At 46.6% G+C, this 12,677-nt stretch overlaps 1 protein-coding gene across 1 annotated transcript in view; it reads right to left on the bottom strand.

The window, feature by feature from the left end:
• Positions 1-4,247: 4,247 nt before the first annotated feature.
• adam9a (ADAM metallopeptidase domain 9a) overlaps positions 4,248-12,677 on the bottom strand; it is a 26,151-nt gene continuing 17,721 nt past the window's right edge. The window contains exons 13-23 of the mRNA XM_083673841.1: positions 12,560-12,652; positions 11,805-12,000; positions 10,434-10,539; positions 9,953-10,136; positions 9,757-9,837; positions 9,510-9,615; positions 9,168-9,309; positions 8,092-8,188; positions 7,162-7,194; positions 5,850-5,920; positions 4,248-5,078 (exon numbers count right to left, since the gene is read on the bottom strand). Coding sequence (XP_083529967.1) covers positions 5,015-5,078; positions 5,850-5,920; positions 7,162-7,194; positions 8,092-8,188; positions 9,168-9,309; positions 9,510-9,615; positions 9,757-9,837; positions 9,953-10,136; positions 10,434-10,539; positions 11,805-12,000; positions 12,560-12,652 — 1,173 coding nt within the window. The 3' untranslated portion in view covers positions 4,248-5,014. The remainder of the gene's footprint in view (positions 5,079-5,849; positions 5,921-7,161; positions 7,195-8,091; positions 8,189-9,167; positions 9,310-9,509; positions 9,616-9,756; positions 9,838-9,952; positions 10,137-10,433; positions 10,540-11,804; positions 12,001-12,559; positions 12,653-12,677) is intronic.

Here is a 12,677-nt window from a genome sequence, read left to right as displayed (position 1 = left end):
GCGACAGCGGTGTGCGCGTAGAGGCCTAGAACGACGTCACGCAAATCTGACGTTTCATTGACATATAGCGCGGGCTTTTTGCATTGCTCCAAAAATAGAATGTTAGTGATTGTTTTACTACAATCATAGAGGAGATCATAACAAGAAAAATACGTTCTAGAAGAAACTTCGTGGGCTTGCAAAATCTTATTTTGGTAGTTTAAAGATGAAGCATCAAGAAAGCTGACACCAAAAGTCTGAACAAGCTTATTAGAAAAAAATTGTTCTGTCTTCAGTGTCACCCTGGAGGTGGCCAATAGGAGGATGAGGACCAAACTCCTGGCCATCATGGACAATCCCTGGCATCCCCTATATGTCACTGTGGCAGAACAGAGAAGCTCCTTTAGCAACAGATTATTACAACCACGTTGCACTAAGGAGCGCTATAGGAGATCTTTTCTGCCTGCCGCAATAAGACTGTACAACTGCTCCGGCTGGCTTGATTGGGGTGATCAGAGTCAGGCTGGGGGATGTTAAATCATACTGGACTGTTCTTACTGTATATAATGTTTCAAATGTCTATTTTATTTGATTCTATTATTGTATTGTCACTTTATTTTTGTTGTTGTTTGTGATGTGAGCTGCTGTAACGCCTTAATTTCTCCTCTATCTATCTATCGATCGATCTATCGATCTATCGATCTATCGCTTCAGACTGGGGGATAGATCAAAGGGTAAAACATTACAAGAGCTGAGGGAAAACTAAGTTCTTGGTTCAGACCAGACAGCTGGACCCAGAGCATGGACCACTCTGCTGCCTGATTACACCAAGTAAAAGATTCCTTAAACACAAAAGTTGTCACTGTCCTTTTTATTTTCTTACAGAGGTTAATCACTATGGGTTATGTTAGTTAGATAGAATGTTGTAAGGTTAGGGTTAGGTTAGTTAGATAGAATGTTGTAAGGTTAGGGTTATGTTAGTTAGATAGAATGTTGTAAGGTTAGGGTTAGGTTAGTTAGATAGAATGTTGTAAGGTTAGGGTTAGGTTAGTTAGATAGAATGTTGTAAGGTTAGGGTTAGGTTAGTTAGATAGAATGTTGTAAGGTTAGGGTTAGGTTAGTTAGATAGAATGTTGTAAGGTTAGGGTTATGTTAGTTAGATAGAATGTTGTAAGGTTAGGGTTAGGTTAGTTAGATAGAATGTTGTAAGGCTGGGTAGTTCAGTGGAGTGGGTGTAGAGTTGGTTCGTTAACCGGATGAGAGTTTTTGGAGTTACAAAAAGTTTAATAGTTTAAAAAGTTGATTAGGTATCAGAAAGCTTTTATCAGGGTTGATAAGATTTTCTGGGGAGTTGAAAGAAAGTGAGATAGTCTTATTATGGTAGCAGATGAAGTTAAAGATAGTTTGGTTGGTTGGATGGATGTATGGTGGGTGGGTTTGTTGGATGGATGAATCAATAGATGAAAGAAGATGGAGAGATGATAGAGGGATGAAACGTCCACAGTCAGTTCAGGGTGATTGTACTAACAGAAAGAAGTAGTTCTAACGACTAAATATTGACTTTAAATATTTAGCTTGAAAACGTTTATGGAGCGTATATGTATCTACCAGTCCGGCCTGTGTCCAGAAGTGTTTACACTCTGCATTATATGACACAGGACTTCTGTAAGTATTCAAGTGGTCTGATTGCGAGTTTGTGATAAAAATGGTCAATTCTGCAATTTGCTTTATCGTGTTTTTCAATGAGCGTGTCATGTTTTTCAATAGTTGAAAGGTTAGATCGATATAAGGTTAAAGTTTTTGTAGTTACAAAAAGCTTAATAGTTTTAAAGGTTAAATGGGTATTAGGGTTGATGATGATTTTCTGGGTAGTTCAAAGAAAGTGAGATAGGTTAGATGGTTGGATGGATGGATGAATAAAAAGATGAAAGAGAGGATGGGTGGATGAGAGAGGGGAGGTATCGAAATATCAATACAATTAATAGGTTAATCAGCATGGATTATGATGCTAGGTAGTTGAAACGTTAGATAGATATAAGGTTGGAAAGATAGATAGATAGATAGATAGATAGATAGATAGGATGAGCCTGGGGTAGTTCAGTGGAGTGGATAGAGGGTTGGTTGAGTGGTTGAGAGCGGTAGAGATGCTGTGAATAGCTTAAAAGTTGTAGGAGTAGCAGTTGGAAGAAGTATAATAATAATAATAATAAGTATGTTGAAGAACAATAGTTGGACTTGCTTAAGCAAGCCCACCTAATAATATGGCACTGCATTAGACATTTGCAATTGACTGGTTATTAAAGAGATTGTTGATGATGTTTGTTTTTAAACGATAAGAACAAAATGAACGTTTGTACAATTAAGACGTTAAGAACGAACACTGAAATAAAGTCAGAATTCAAGGGAGTATGTGAATTTTATTTCATATGCAATGCAATACCAACATCATTACCACTCTGAGCAGCCAGGGCTGTCCGTCAGCTATAATTCACAACACCATTATAATCATATACAGGAGACCTGGGAGATGTAGGAAACGCAGTGCAATCAGGCCAGGCCAACCAATCAACCAATCAATCAATTCATTATTGTCAATTAAGCTATACGGTATACATTTACACAACGTTCTGCAACACCAAATGTAAAATGTGTCAAATATGTACATGATGATTCTGAAACAAAACTAATTTGTCAAAATCTTTTTTTGCCAGCAAGTAGCCTAGGCTTACTGTATGGCACCTCTGAGAGGCCTCAGCCTCTACGGCTGTCACTATACGCACCATCAGGGTCTTCACTAGAGTATTGCCAGAGATAGTACACAGCGGGGGAGGCTGGTGGAGGTAGAAATCAGAGGATGGGGCTCATTGTAATGCATGGAATGAAATAAGGAATGATATCAAACATGCATGTGTTTGATACCATTTCTCATTCCATTCCATGCATTAAACCACTCCTTATTCTGCCCCATGCTTTACAATGAGCCCGTCCTCCGTTTTCTACCTCCACCAGCCTCCCCAGTAGTAAACAGCATAGAGAATAGAACAGTTGTCTATGTATGGTACACAGTCTCTGGTACGGCGGCCATTTTGTTGTAGGTGTAGGATGTCGTAGCCCAGTAATGCCTATGCAGGTAGAGGCACTGGCTGTCAACAGTCTGACACACAAGGATGTTTCTCCAGCCTCCCAACCACCCAGGAGAGGCCGGTGGAGGTAGAAATCGGAGGACGGGCTCATTGTAATGCATGGAATGGAATGAGGAATGGTCGTGTGTTTGATGCCATTCCCTATTCCGTTCCGTGCATTACGATGAGCCCGTCCTCCGATTTCTACCTCCGCCGGCCTCCCCTGCAACCACCATATACAAACCCACAACATCAGAATGATGAAACACAAGTGACACGGTGTACGACCGTCAGTCTTTACTGTTGTTGGCATAGATGTCATTATTGGATTCTCCTACGATGCAGACATGTTATTATAACATGTTATAACGTTCACATGCAGTGTTATGTAGCCCTTGAATAGAGATAGATTACTAATTTTGGGTAATTATTTCTTCTTCTTCTTTTTTTTTTTTCTCTCTTTTTTTTTTAAACAAATCATAGGTTTGGATACAATCAACATACCACAGTCAAACATATATGGATACACATAAAGTATCACAATCATTAACAACAGACATCAAATAAAATGTTGAAATTGTATATCTGTGCATTACCTACTGGGGTAATAGTTACTTGGCAAATAAAATAAAAATGTTTCCTATAAAACCTATTGAATAGAAAAATGATAACAGTGGGACAGGCTATGTGCATATCTTGATTGGGTCACCAAACGGCATTGAGTTATGAAAGGGTGCAGACCTGCCAATAATCTGACGTTTTGGTGAGGTGAGGTCATCTTTCCCAAAGTAAAAACATGAGAATACAACTCCAGCATGTCCTGATGCATGTTAATGGCAAAGTAAGTCAAGGTTGTCGTAGTAACCTTCAATGTACTGTATTGCACACACTTAGCATGAGCTAACTGATTTAAAACATGTTAATTTCTGCACTTGAATGCAGCGAGGGAAATGCAACATGGTGGGCCTGTTTAAACGCTGAAAGGCTGCTTCTGGATATAAAATTAAATCATATCATAACTCAGGCAAACATCTGTACATCAGGGGAGGCTAGTGGGGGTAGAAATCGAAGGACGGGCTCATTGCAATGCGTGGAACGGAATGAGGTACGGTATCAAATTTCATTCCTCCTTCCGTTCCACGCATTACAATGAGCCTGTCCTCCGATTTCTATCTCCGCCAGCCTCCCCTGATGTAGGGGGGACCTTTATCAGGACCTGAACCTGATAAAAAGCATCTGAGGAGTCCAAACTATGTGCAGGGGGTCGGAGTAGAAAACATGGATAGAGTGGAGGTGAGGGGAAGGGTGGGGGGGTGGGGGTGACCCGACCCAGGTCTTTAGCAGTGTCAGGCCCAGTCTCAGTGGAGGTGAGGGGTGGGGGGGACAAGACCCAGGTCTCTAGCAGTGTCAGGCCCAGTCTCAGTGGCAGTCCAACCCGCCCGGTGTCGAGTCACAGGTTACATTCCCACCGGAGCGTCCCAACGTTCCCACATCCGCAGGTCCAATAAACAGAACCAACAGATTACGCATGTTCCTCTCTATGATCAGGGGCTGTGTGTGAGGGGAGGGGGTTGTGTGTGTGTGGGGGGGGGGGTTACCACCTTTAGTTACATTCCTATGACAGCGGTTGAGGAGGAGAGGAGAAGTGGTCCTGGGTACTGTAGGTCAGAGGTCGTCTCTGCTGCCTGCTGAAGACCCCTCAGAGAGGTCAGAGGTCAGGGTCAGAGGAACAGTGTGTGTTGGTTTCAGCTCTATACTGCTGGAGGAGCCGCAGAGTCACATGACTGCATTTCTGGTATGGGCTTTGGCTGACTCAGCAGCTCCATAGATGGGTGTGGAAGGGGGTGGTGGGGGTGATGGGTTGGGGGGCTTGAGTGGCACACCCCATTGGCCAACCCTGTCGTCCCCCACGGCTAAACAGGGGGTGGGGGGGCGGGTCTTTGAGGCACAAGTTGTTTTGCAGCAGGTGTGTTTTTTCTGAGACAGAAAAGAAACGTAAACAAGGTCAGTACCCCGATGAGGTTGGGATCATGACAACTAGGTTGACATGACAAAATAACGAGTTGGTTTCACGGTTACAAATTAAGCCTAGTCCTGGGCTAGTCTCCTTTCAGAGTGTGATTTAGTCCATGGGCCAATTGCATAAACATAGACCTAGACTTTGACTCAAGTCTACCTGTTAGTAAGACTTACAGTAGGATAGACGTCTAATTTCACCTGTTGCATAAAAGTAGCTTACACTTGGCTAACCTAAGTCTTCCTGAAGTACTGCTTACCTAGGAACAGAAAAAAACATGGCCGCCTATAAGTGAATTAGTGTTAGCTATTTCGTAATTATGCCACTACAATAAAATTGAATTTAGAATTTAGCTGGCAGATCTTATCTTAAAGGTGTAAAGATTTCACATATTAGGTTAGCTAGCTATTGTTTTCCCAAACTAAATGAGCCTCCCATAAGGGCAAACTTGCTAGCTATACAGGTGAATGTGTCTAGCTAGTCAGCTATCTGTGCCACCATCTAGCTAGTCAGCTAGCTGGTTGCCAATAAACCAACTAAGCATATTTGCATGTATTTATTTCATTTTGTCCCTTAAACAACTACAATTCAATATTAAGCAAATATTATTATTGGTTAGACAGTTATTTTTGAATTACTCATCAGCTGTTGCCATGGCAATCAAATTTAGCCTGGGGCCAGTGGCACAAACTTTGTTAAGACTGGTCTATGGACCAGGTGTGTGTGTTTACCCTGAATAAGCAGGTGGAGGAGGTCTGACGGCATACGATGGCACAGAGGCGGTCCTGCTGGTCTGAACAACCTGCAAACAGACACACACACGTCACTGTGAGAGAAGGGTGACCACGCAACACTACCAAACACCACCACCACCCTCCCTAAAACCCTTTAAAACCCCCTAATTAGCCAACAATACATATCTATATATCTATAGATAATAAAATGCAAGTTTAATGGAAATAGAACTCATCCCCATCATGATACTACATGTGGCTTTGATGTGGACAGACATGACCCGTTCTATCAGCATCACCAGGTTGATGGATCAGTTATTCATGACTGATGGATAAATATCAGGGGAGGCCGGTGGAGGTAGAAATTGGAGGACGGGCTCATTCTAATGCATGGAGTGGAATGAGGAACGGTATCAAACACAACGTGTTTCATTTCGTTCCATGCATTACAATGAGGTCATCCACCGATTGCTACCTCCACCGGCCTCCCCTGATAAACATCCATCCATCCACATGAACAACCCTCACAATGAACTTGGCCTGGAATGGATAAAGTGCTGCCATCATTTTTCCCAGAGAAAAAGAGTAGCTGTGAAGCATGTGGACAGGCTGAGAGATTCTAAACACACACACACAGGTCAGTCATGGGGTTAGGGCCGGGGTTAGTATGAGGGGAGGTTAGTGAGGAGAGAGTACAGGACAGGGCAGCATGCTCCCACCAGCCCCACAGCACCTCGTTCTTCCTCTGATTCAATGACACGTCCTGTCTGTCTGTCTGTGTGTGTGTCTGTTTGTGTGTGTGTGTGTGTGTGTGTGTGTGTGTGTGTGTGTCTGTCTGTCTGTCTGTGTGTGTGTCTGTCAGTGTGTTTGTCTGTCTGTCTGTCTGTGTCTGTCTGTCTGTCTGTCTGTGGAAGCAAACAGCGCAAGAACAACCCGGACTGCCAGAGGGGTTTGGAGCTTCCCCAGCAGAGCCCCACAGAGTGACAGACAGGAAGGGTGAAGGGGAGGCTGGAAAAAGCAGCAGTGATAGAAGCAGGGGAGGCCCCGGGCTCCCAGAGATAGCAGAGGCCCAGGTCCCCAGAGCCCCCATGAAGGCACAGGTGAGGTCCAGGGCCCAGGTCCCCAGAGCCCCCATGCAGGCACAGGAGAGGCCCAGGGCCCAGGTCCCCAGAGCCCCCATGAAGGCACAAGAGAGGCCCAGGGCCCAGATCCCCAGAGCCCCCATGAAGGCACAGGAGAGGCCCAGGGCCCAGGTCCCCAGAGCCCCCATGAAGGCAGCAGTGAGCCCCTATGAAAAGTGGACGTTTACCTCCTCTGGTGGTATCAACTGAACTGCCTGGTGCTTTACCATGGGGAGAGAAGAGGGAGCTGTCATTAGCTACCACACAGAGCAGGGGGCGCACACTCTGAGAAGAAAGGGTTCCTAATGGGCTCTACGGCCGTCCCTGTGGGAGAACTCTTTGAAGAACCCTTTTGGGTTCCATGTAGAACTCATGATGGAAAGGGTTCTACTCGGAACCCAAAGGGGTTCTTCCCTTTTGGGTTTAGAACCTTTTTTTCTAAGAGTGCACTAGCCTCAGTCTGGCTACAGGTCCGGATGTGTCATTGTCATGTCACAAACGTTTGCATGTCTGAAGCACATCAGACCTGGAGCCATGCATGACTATATCTCACTGACACTGACACTGACACACACACACACACACACACACACACACACACACACACACACACACACACACACACACACACACACACACACACACACTACAGACCCACACTCATCTAGCCTACAGCACACGTCCACAGTCTACAGACAGACAGACAGACAGACAGACAGACAAACAGACAAACAGACAGACAGACAGACAGACAGACACACACGTCTTCTTCTCTTCAACAATGTCTTGGTTGATCAAAAGCATTAGTGTTAGCGTGCTCTAGGTTAGAGGAATCTCTACTTCAGTGTGATAGTGTGCTCTAGGTTAGAGGAATCTCTACTTCAGTGTGAGTGTGCTCGAGGTTAGAGGAATCTCTACTTCAGTGTGAGTGTGCTCGAGGTTAGAGGAATCTCTACTTCAGTGTGATAGTGTGCTCGAGGTTAGAGGAATCTCTACTTCAGTGTGTTAGTGTGCTCTAGGTTAGAGGAATCTCTACTTCAGTGTTTTTAGCGGTTACTGGTTGCTACGATGGCCCGTGCGTGAGCTTGTCATGGTGACCGTGCATGGTGGTGACTCACCCCGTCCTTGACGATGCTGTTGGCAGGGCCCCTCTGGGGGGGGGCCCCTCTGGGGGGGGGTCTGCCGGGGTTGGTGGGGGGGGGTCTGACGTCGGCCCTGGGGACAGGAGGGAGACAAGGACAGCTGCTACAGGAGTCGTGACAACAGTGAGGTTGGGTTAGCAGAGAGAGAGTGACGAGAAGGGCCTGTTCGATTTGTGGCTGGTCCATCATGGCTGGGAGGAGCTGGAGCTGAGGAGAGGAAACTAACAGTGCTAATAGGATAGGATAGGATAGGATAGGGTAGGACTTTATTGTCCATGTAAAAATGGGAAGTTGTTTTTGGCTCCCTAACCATGTAACCCAAACCCTAACCATGTAACCCAAACCCTATCCATGTAACCCTAACCATGTAACCCTAACCCAAACCATGTAACCCTAACCCTAACCATGTAACCCTAACCCTAACCCAAACCATGTAACCCTAACCCAAACCATGTAACCCTAACCCTAACCATGTAACCCTAACCCTAACCCTGTAACCCTAACCCTATCCATGTAACCCTAACCATGTAACCCTAACCCAAACCATGTAACCCTAACCCTAACCATGTAACCCTAACCCTAACCCAAACCATGTAACCCTAACCCAAACCATGTAACCCTAACCTTAACCCTAACCATGTAACCCTAACCCTAACCATGTAACCCTAACCCTAACCATGTAACCCTAACCATGTAACCCTAACCATGTAACCCTAACCCTAACCCAAACCATGTAACCCTAACCCAAACCATGTAACCCTAACCCTAACCATGTAACCCTAACCCTAACCCTGTAACCCTAACCCTATCCATGTAACCCTAACCATGTAACCCTAACCCAAACCATGTAACCCTAACCCTAACCATGTAACCCTAACCCTAACCCAAACCATGTAACCCTAACCCAAACCATGTAACCCTAACCTTAACCCTAACCATGTAACCCTAACCCTAACCATGTAACCCTAACCCTAACCATGTAACCCTAACCATGTAACCCTAACCCTAACCCTAACCATGTAACCCTAACCATGTATGATCCATCTACTCACTCGTAGCCCTGACTCCTCTTCCTGCGGACGAAGCGTCTCTGCAGCTCGTTCCTCCTGAAGAAGAGGAAGAGGCCCAGCGCCATCAGAGGCAGGACCAGGAGGAAGAACACCAGCAGACCATCCCTGGTCGACGTATCCTTGTCTGGGGGGGGGGCATGTACCTGATGGTCAGACTCCCAATGTGCTCTAACCCCAACCCTGATCCTACAGTACTAATTTTATACAGTAAGTACAATAATAATAGTAATATACTAATATACTAATAATAATCCAACTTTATAGGATAATAATAATCCAACTTTATAGGATAATAATAATACAAGTTTATGGCTGACCACTCACCGTTCCACGTTGGGCCGCTGTCCACGCTGCCACCGTAACCTTTGACCTCACAGTGGGGCGGGGCCCAGCCGTCATCACAGTGACAGTTCCTATTGCTGTTACACACCTGAGAGAGACACACACACAGAGGAGCAGAGAGGTTAGCGCGCACACACACACACACACACACACACACACACACACACACACACACACACACACACACACACACACACACACACACACACGAGTGTGTGGTGACACGTACCCCATGACCGTGACACTTCTTCTGGATGTCACAGTCGTAGTTGAGGACGTCCACGCTCTTACAGTCATAGTTCAGACACACCTGGGGACAGAGGTCAGAGGTCAACAGAGGGGTCAACACAGGGATCAGCAGAGAGTTGACCATTGACCATGTCCCTCCCCCCTCCCTTCCCCCCGCCAGACGGGTCGTGTCTCACCTTGCTATCGCCACACTTGGTGCCCTCGTTGACCATGCCCGGGTCCGGCACGTCCGAGCCCAGCAGGAAGTCTACACCCCAGCACTTGGTACCAGCGATGGGTGTCTGGATGATGGACGGCTCGATGCCGAACACCGTCACCGACTGGACGTTCTCACACTGCAGCTTACCGCACAGCGCATTCCTACAGAGAGACACACTGTCACACTCTGATGACCTCACAGGGATGTCACACACTGATGACCTCACAGTCTGCAGTCACTACCAGATGACCTCACAATCTGCTGTCACTACCTGATGACCTCACAGGGCTGAACTCCAAAAGTGGAATCATATTTCTCACATATCCATACACACACACACACACACACACACACACACACACTTTAATCCAATGCCAGCAACACACACAGTGCTGCCAGCGGTGCTGGTGTGTTGACCATACAGTACGTGACCCAGACCGCCAGTCTCTGGTTCTGACCTGCTCTCACACTTCTTGTAGCCATAGTTCTGGTAGCCACAGTTCCCAAAGCGGTCACCCTTGGAGTTGACGTCTTTAAAACACACCTCCGGGGCGGCCTTGGCCTCTGAGAGAGAGAGAGAGAGAGAGAGAGAGGGCCAGGGGGTCAATTTACAGTATAGATTATTTACACTGGTTAATACTTGCTGGTTAATATTTTCTACAGCCCCATGAGGTACATAGATTCTTGTGCGGCGAACATCACAGCGACAGCACGCTCCTGTAGATTCTTCCTCTACAACATCAGAAGTATAAGTCCATTCCTCACCAGAGAAGCAGCACAACTTTTGGTCCAAACACTTGTAATCTCCCGCCTTGACTACTGCAACGCACTCTTGGCCAGACTCCCCGCCTCCGCCATCAGACCTCTGCAGCTCATCCAGAACGCTGCCGCTCGTCTGGTGTTCAACCTCCCCAAATTCTCCCATGTCACGCCCCTCCTCCGCACCCTCTACTGGCTCCCGGTAGCAGCTCGCATCAGATTCAAGACCCTGGTGCTTGCCTACCGGGCGGCAAAGGGAACAGCCTCTCCCTACTTGCAAGCAATGGTCAGCCCCCAAACCCCTGCACGATCACTCCGCTCTTCTTTGGCTGCCCGCCTGGCACCGCCGCCTCTACGTGGATGCAACGGCCGCGCTACTCGGTCATGGCTTTTCACTGTCCTGGCGCCCCACTGGTGGAATGAGCTTCCCCCCACTGTCAGGACTGCAGAGTCACTACCGATCTTCTGCCGTAGACTGAAAACCCATCTCTTCAGGGTATATCGTAACAGTCCCTCCTAAGACCTCTTCACCCCCACTACCCTCCCTGTACTAACCCTAACCCCAACCCTCGAGACCTCTTCACCCCCACTTCCCCCCTGTACAAGTTCTCTCCTGTTAATAAATAATAATAAAAAATATATATTATTAATGCCTCCTGGCATTACGACCGACTGCCAATGGCCCCTGGTGTGAGCATTGATTACTTTGTCTTATGATGACTGTTGGATAGATGATTCACTTACTTAAACAAATGTATTTGTTGTAAGTCGCTTTGGATAAAGGCGTCTGCTAAATGCCATAAATGTAAATGTATAAAACAAAACTGCATATATTTGACCACCAGGGGGCAGCAATACTCAGTTGATAATGATGTGAGATCTAGGGTCAACAGAATCAGTCTGCCAAGAGAATCAGTCAAACCACAGCTTCTACTCCCCAAATTAAACACTTTCATTTTAAAACTGCTTACAGGCAAACCACAGCTTCTCATAAAGTTGACTGATCAGGTGATTGATTGGTTGATTGATTATGCTGACCAGGGGAGGGGAGGGGAGAGAGAACCACTCACTGGGGCCGAAGATGGCCTGGCACTGTCCGTCGTAGTGCTGGCACTTTCCGTTGTAGCAGTATGCGTGGTCGCTGCGGCACGGCTGACCGTCCTGCTTGAACACGTCACTCTGACACAGAGCTGAGGAGCCATTACAATACTCTGTCAGGTCACACTCGTCATTACTGCCCCTGCACACAGAGCCACCTGACAGGAACTGGAGGAGGGGAGCAGGGGAGGGAGAGGAGAGAGAGAGAGAGAGAGAGAGAGAGAGAGAGAGAGAGAGAGAGAGAGAGAGAGAGTGAGTGAGTGAGTGAGTGAGTGAGTGAGTGAGTGAGTGAGTGAGTGAGTGAGTGAGTGAGTGAGTGAGTGAGAGAGAGAGTGTGTGTGTGTGTGTGTGTGTGTGTGTGTGAGAGAGAGAGAGAGAGAGATTGATTGTGTAAACTGATTGATTGTGTAAACACTGCAGTTCATGTTATAGTTACTTTGCTTTACTTCTGAATACATTAGAACATCTACGACTATCAAACAGGTTTCACTATGAACAACACTGAGGAGAGTGTGTGTGTGTTGTGTTGTGGTGTGTGTGTGTTGTGTGTGTGTTGTGTTGTGTGTGCTGTGTGTGTGGTGTGTGTGGAGTGTGCAGTATGTGTAGTGTGTGTGTTGTGCTGTGTGTGTGTGGTGTTTGTTGTGTGTGTGTGTTGTGTGTGTTGTGTATGTGCTGTGTATGTGTTGTGTGTGTGTGTTATGTATGTGTGTGTGTGTATTGATGTTACCTGGCAACTCTTGCAGCACACCCCGAAGGCACACTGGGCCCCGGCCTTCAGCTTGCAGGTCTTGGCCTCGCAGCACGGGTCCTTTTCACACTCCTGGAGGGGAGACAGCGCACCATTG

The sequence above is a fragment of the Argentina silus genome, assembly GCF_951799395.1.
Source record: "Argentina silus genome assembly, chromosome: 7".
Classification (NCBI taxonomy): domain Eukaryota; kingdom Metazoa; phylum Chordata; class Actinopteri; order Argentiniformes; family Argentinidae; genus Argentina; species Argentina silus.
Note: the sequence above shows the minus strand (reverse complement) of the source record. Positions and strands in the feature narration are given on the sequence as shown.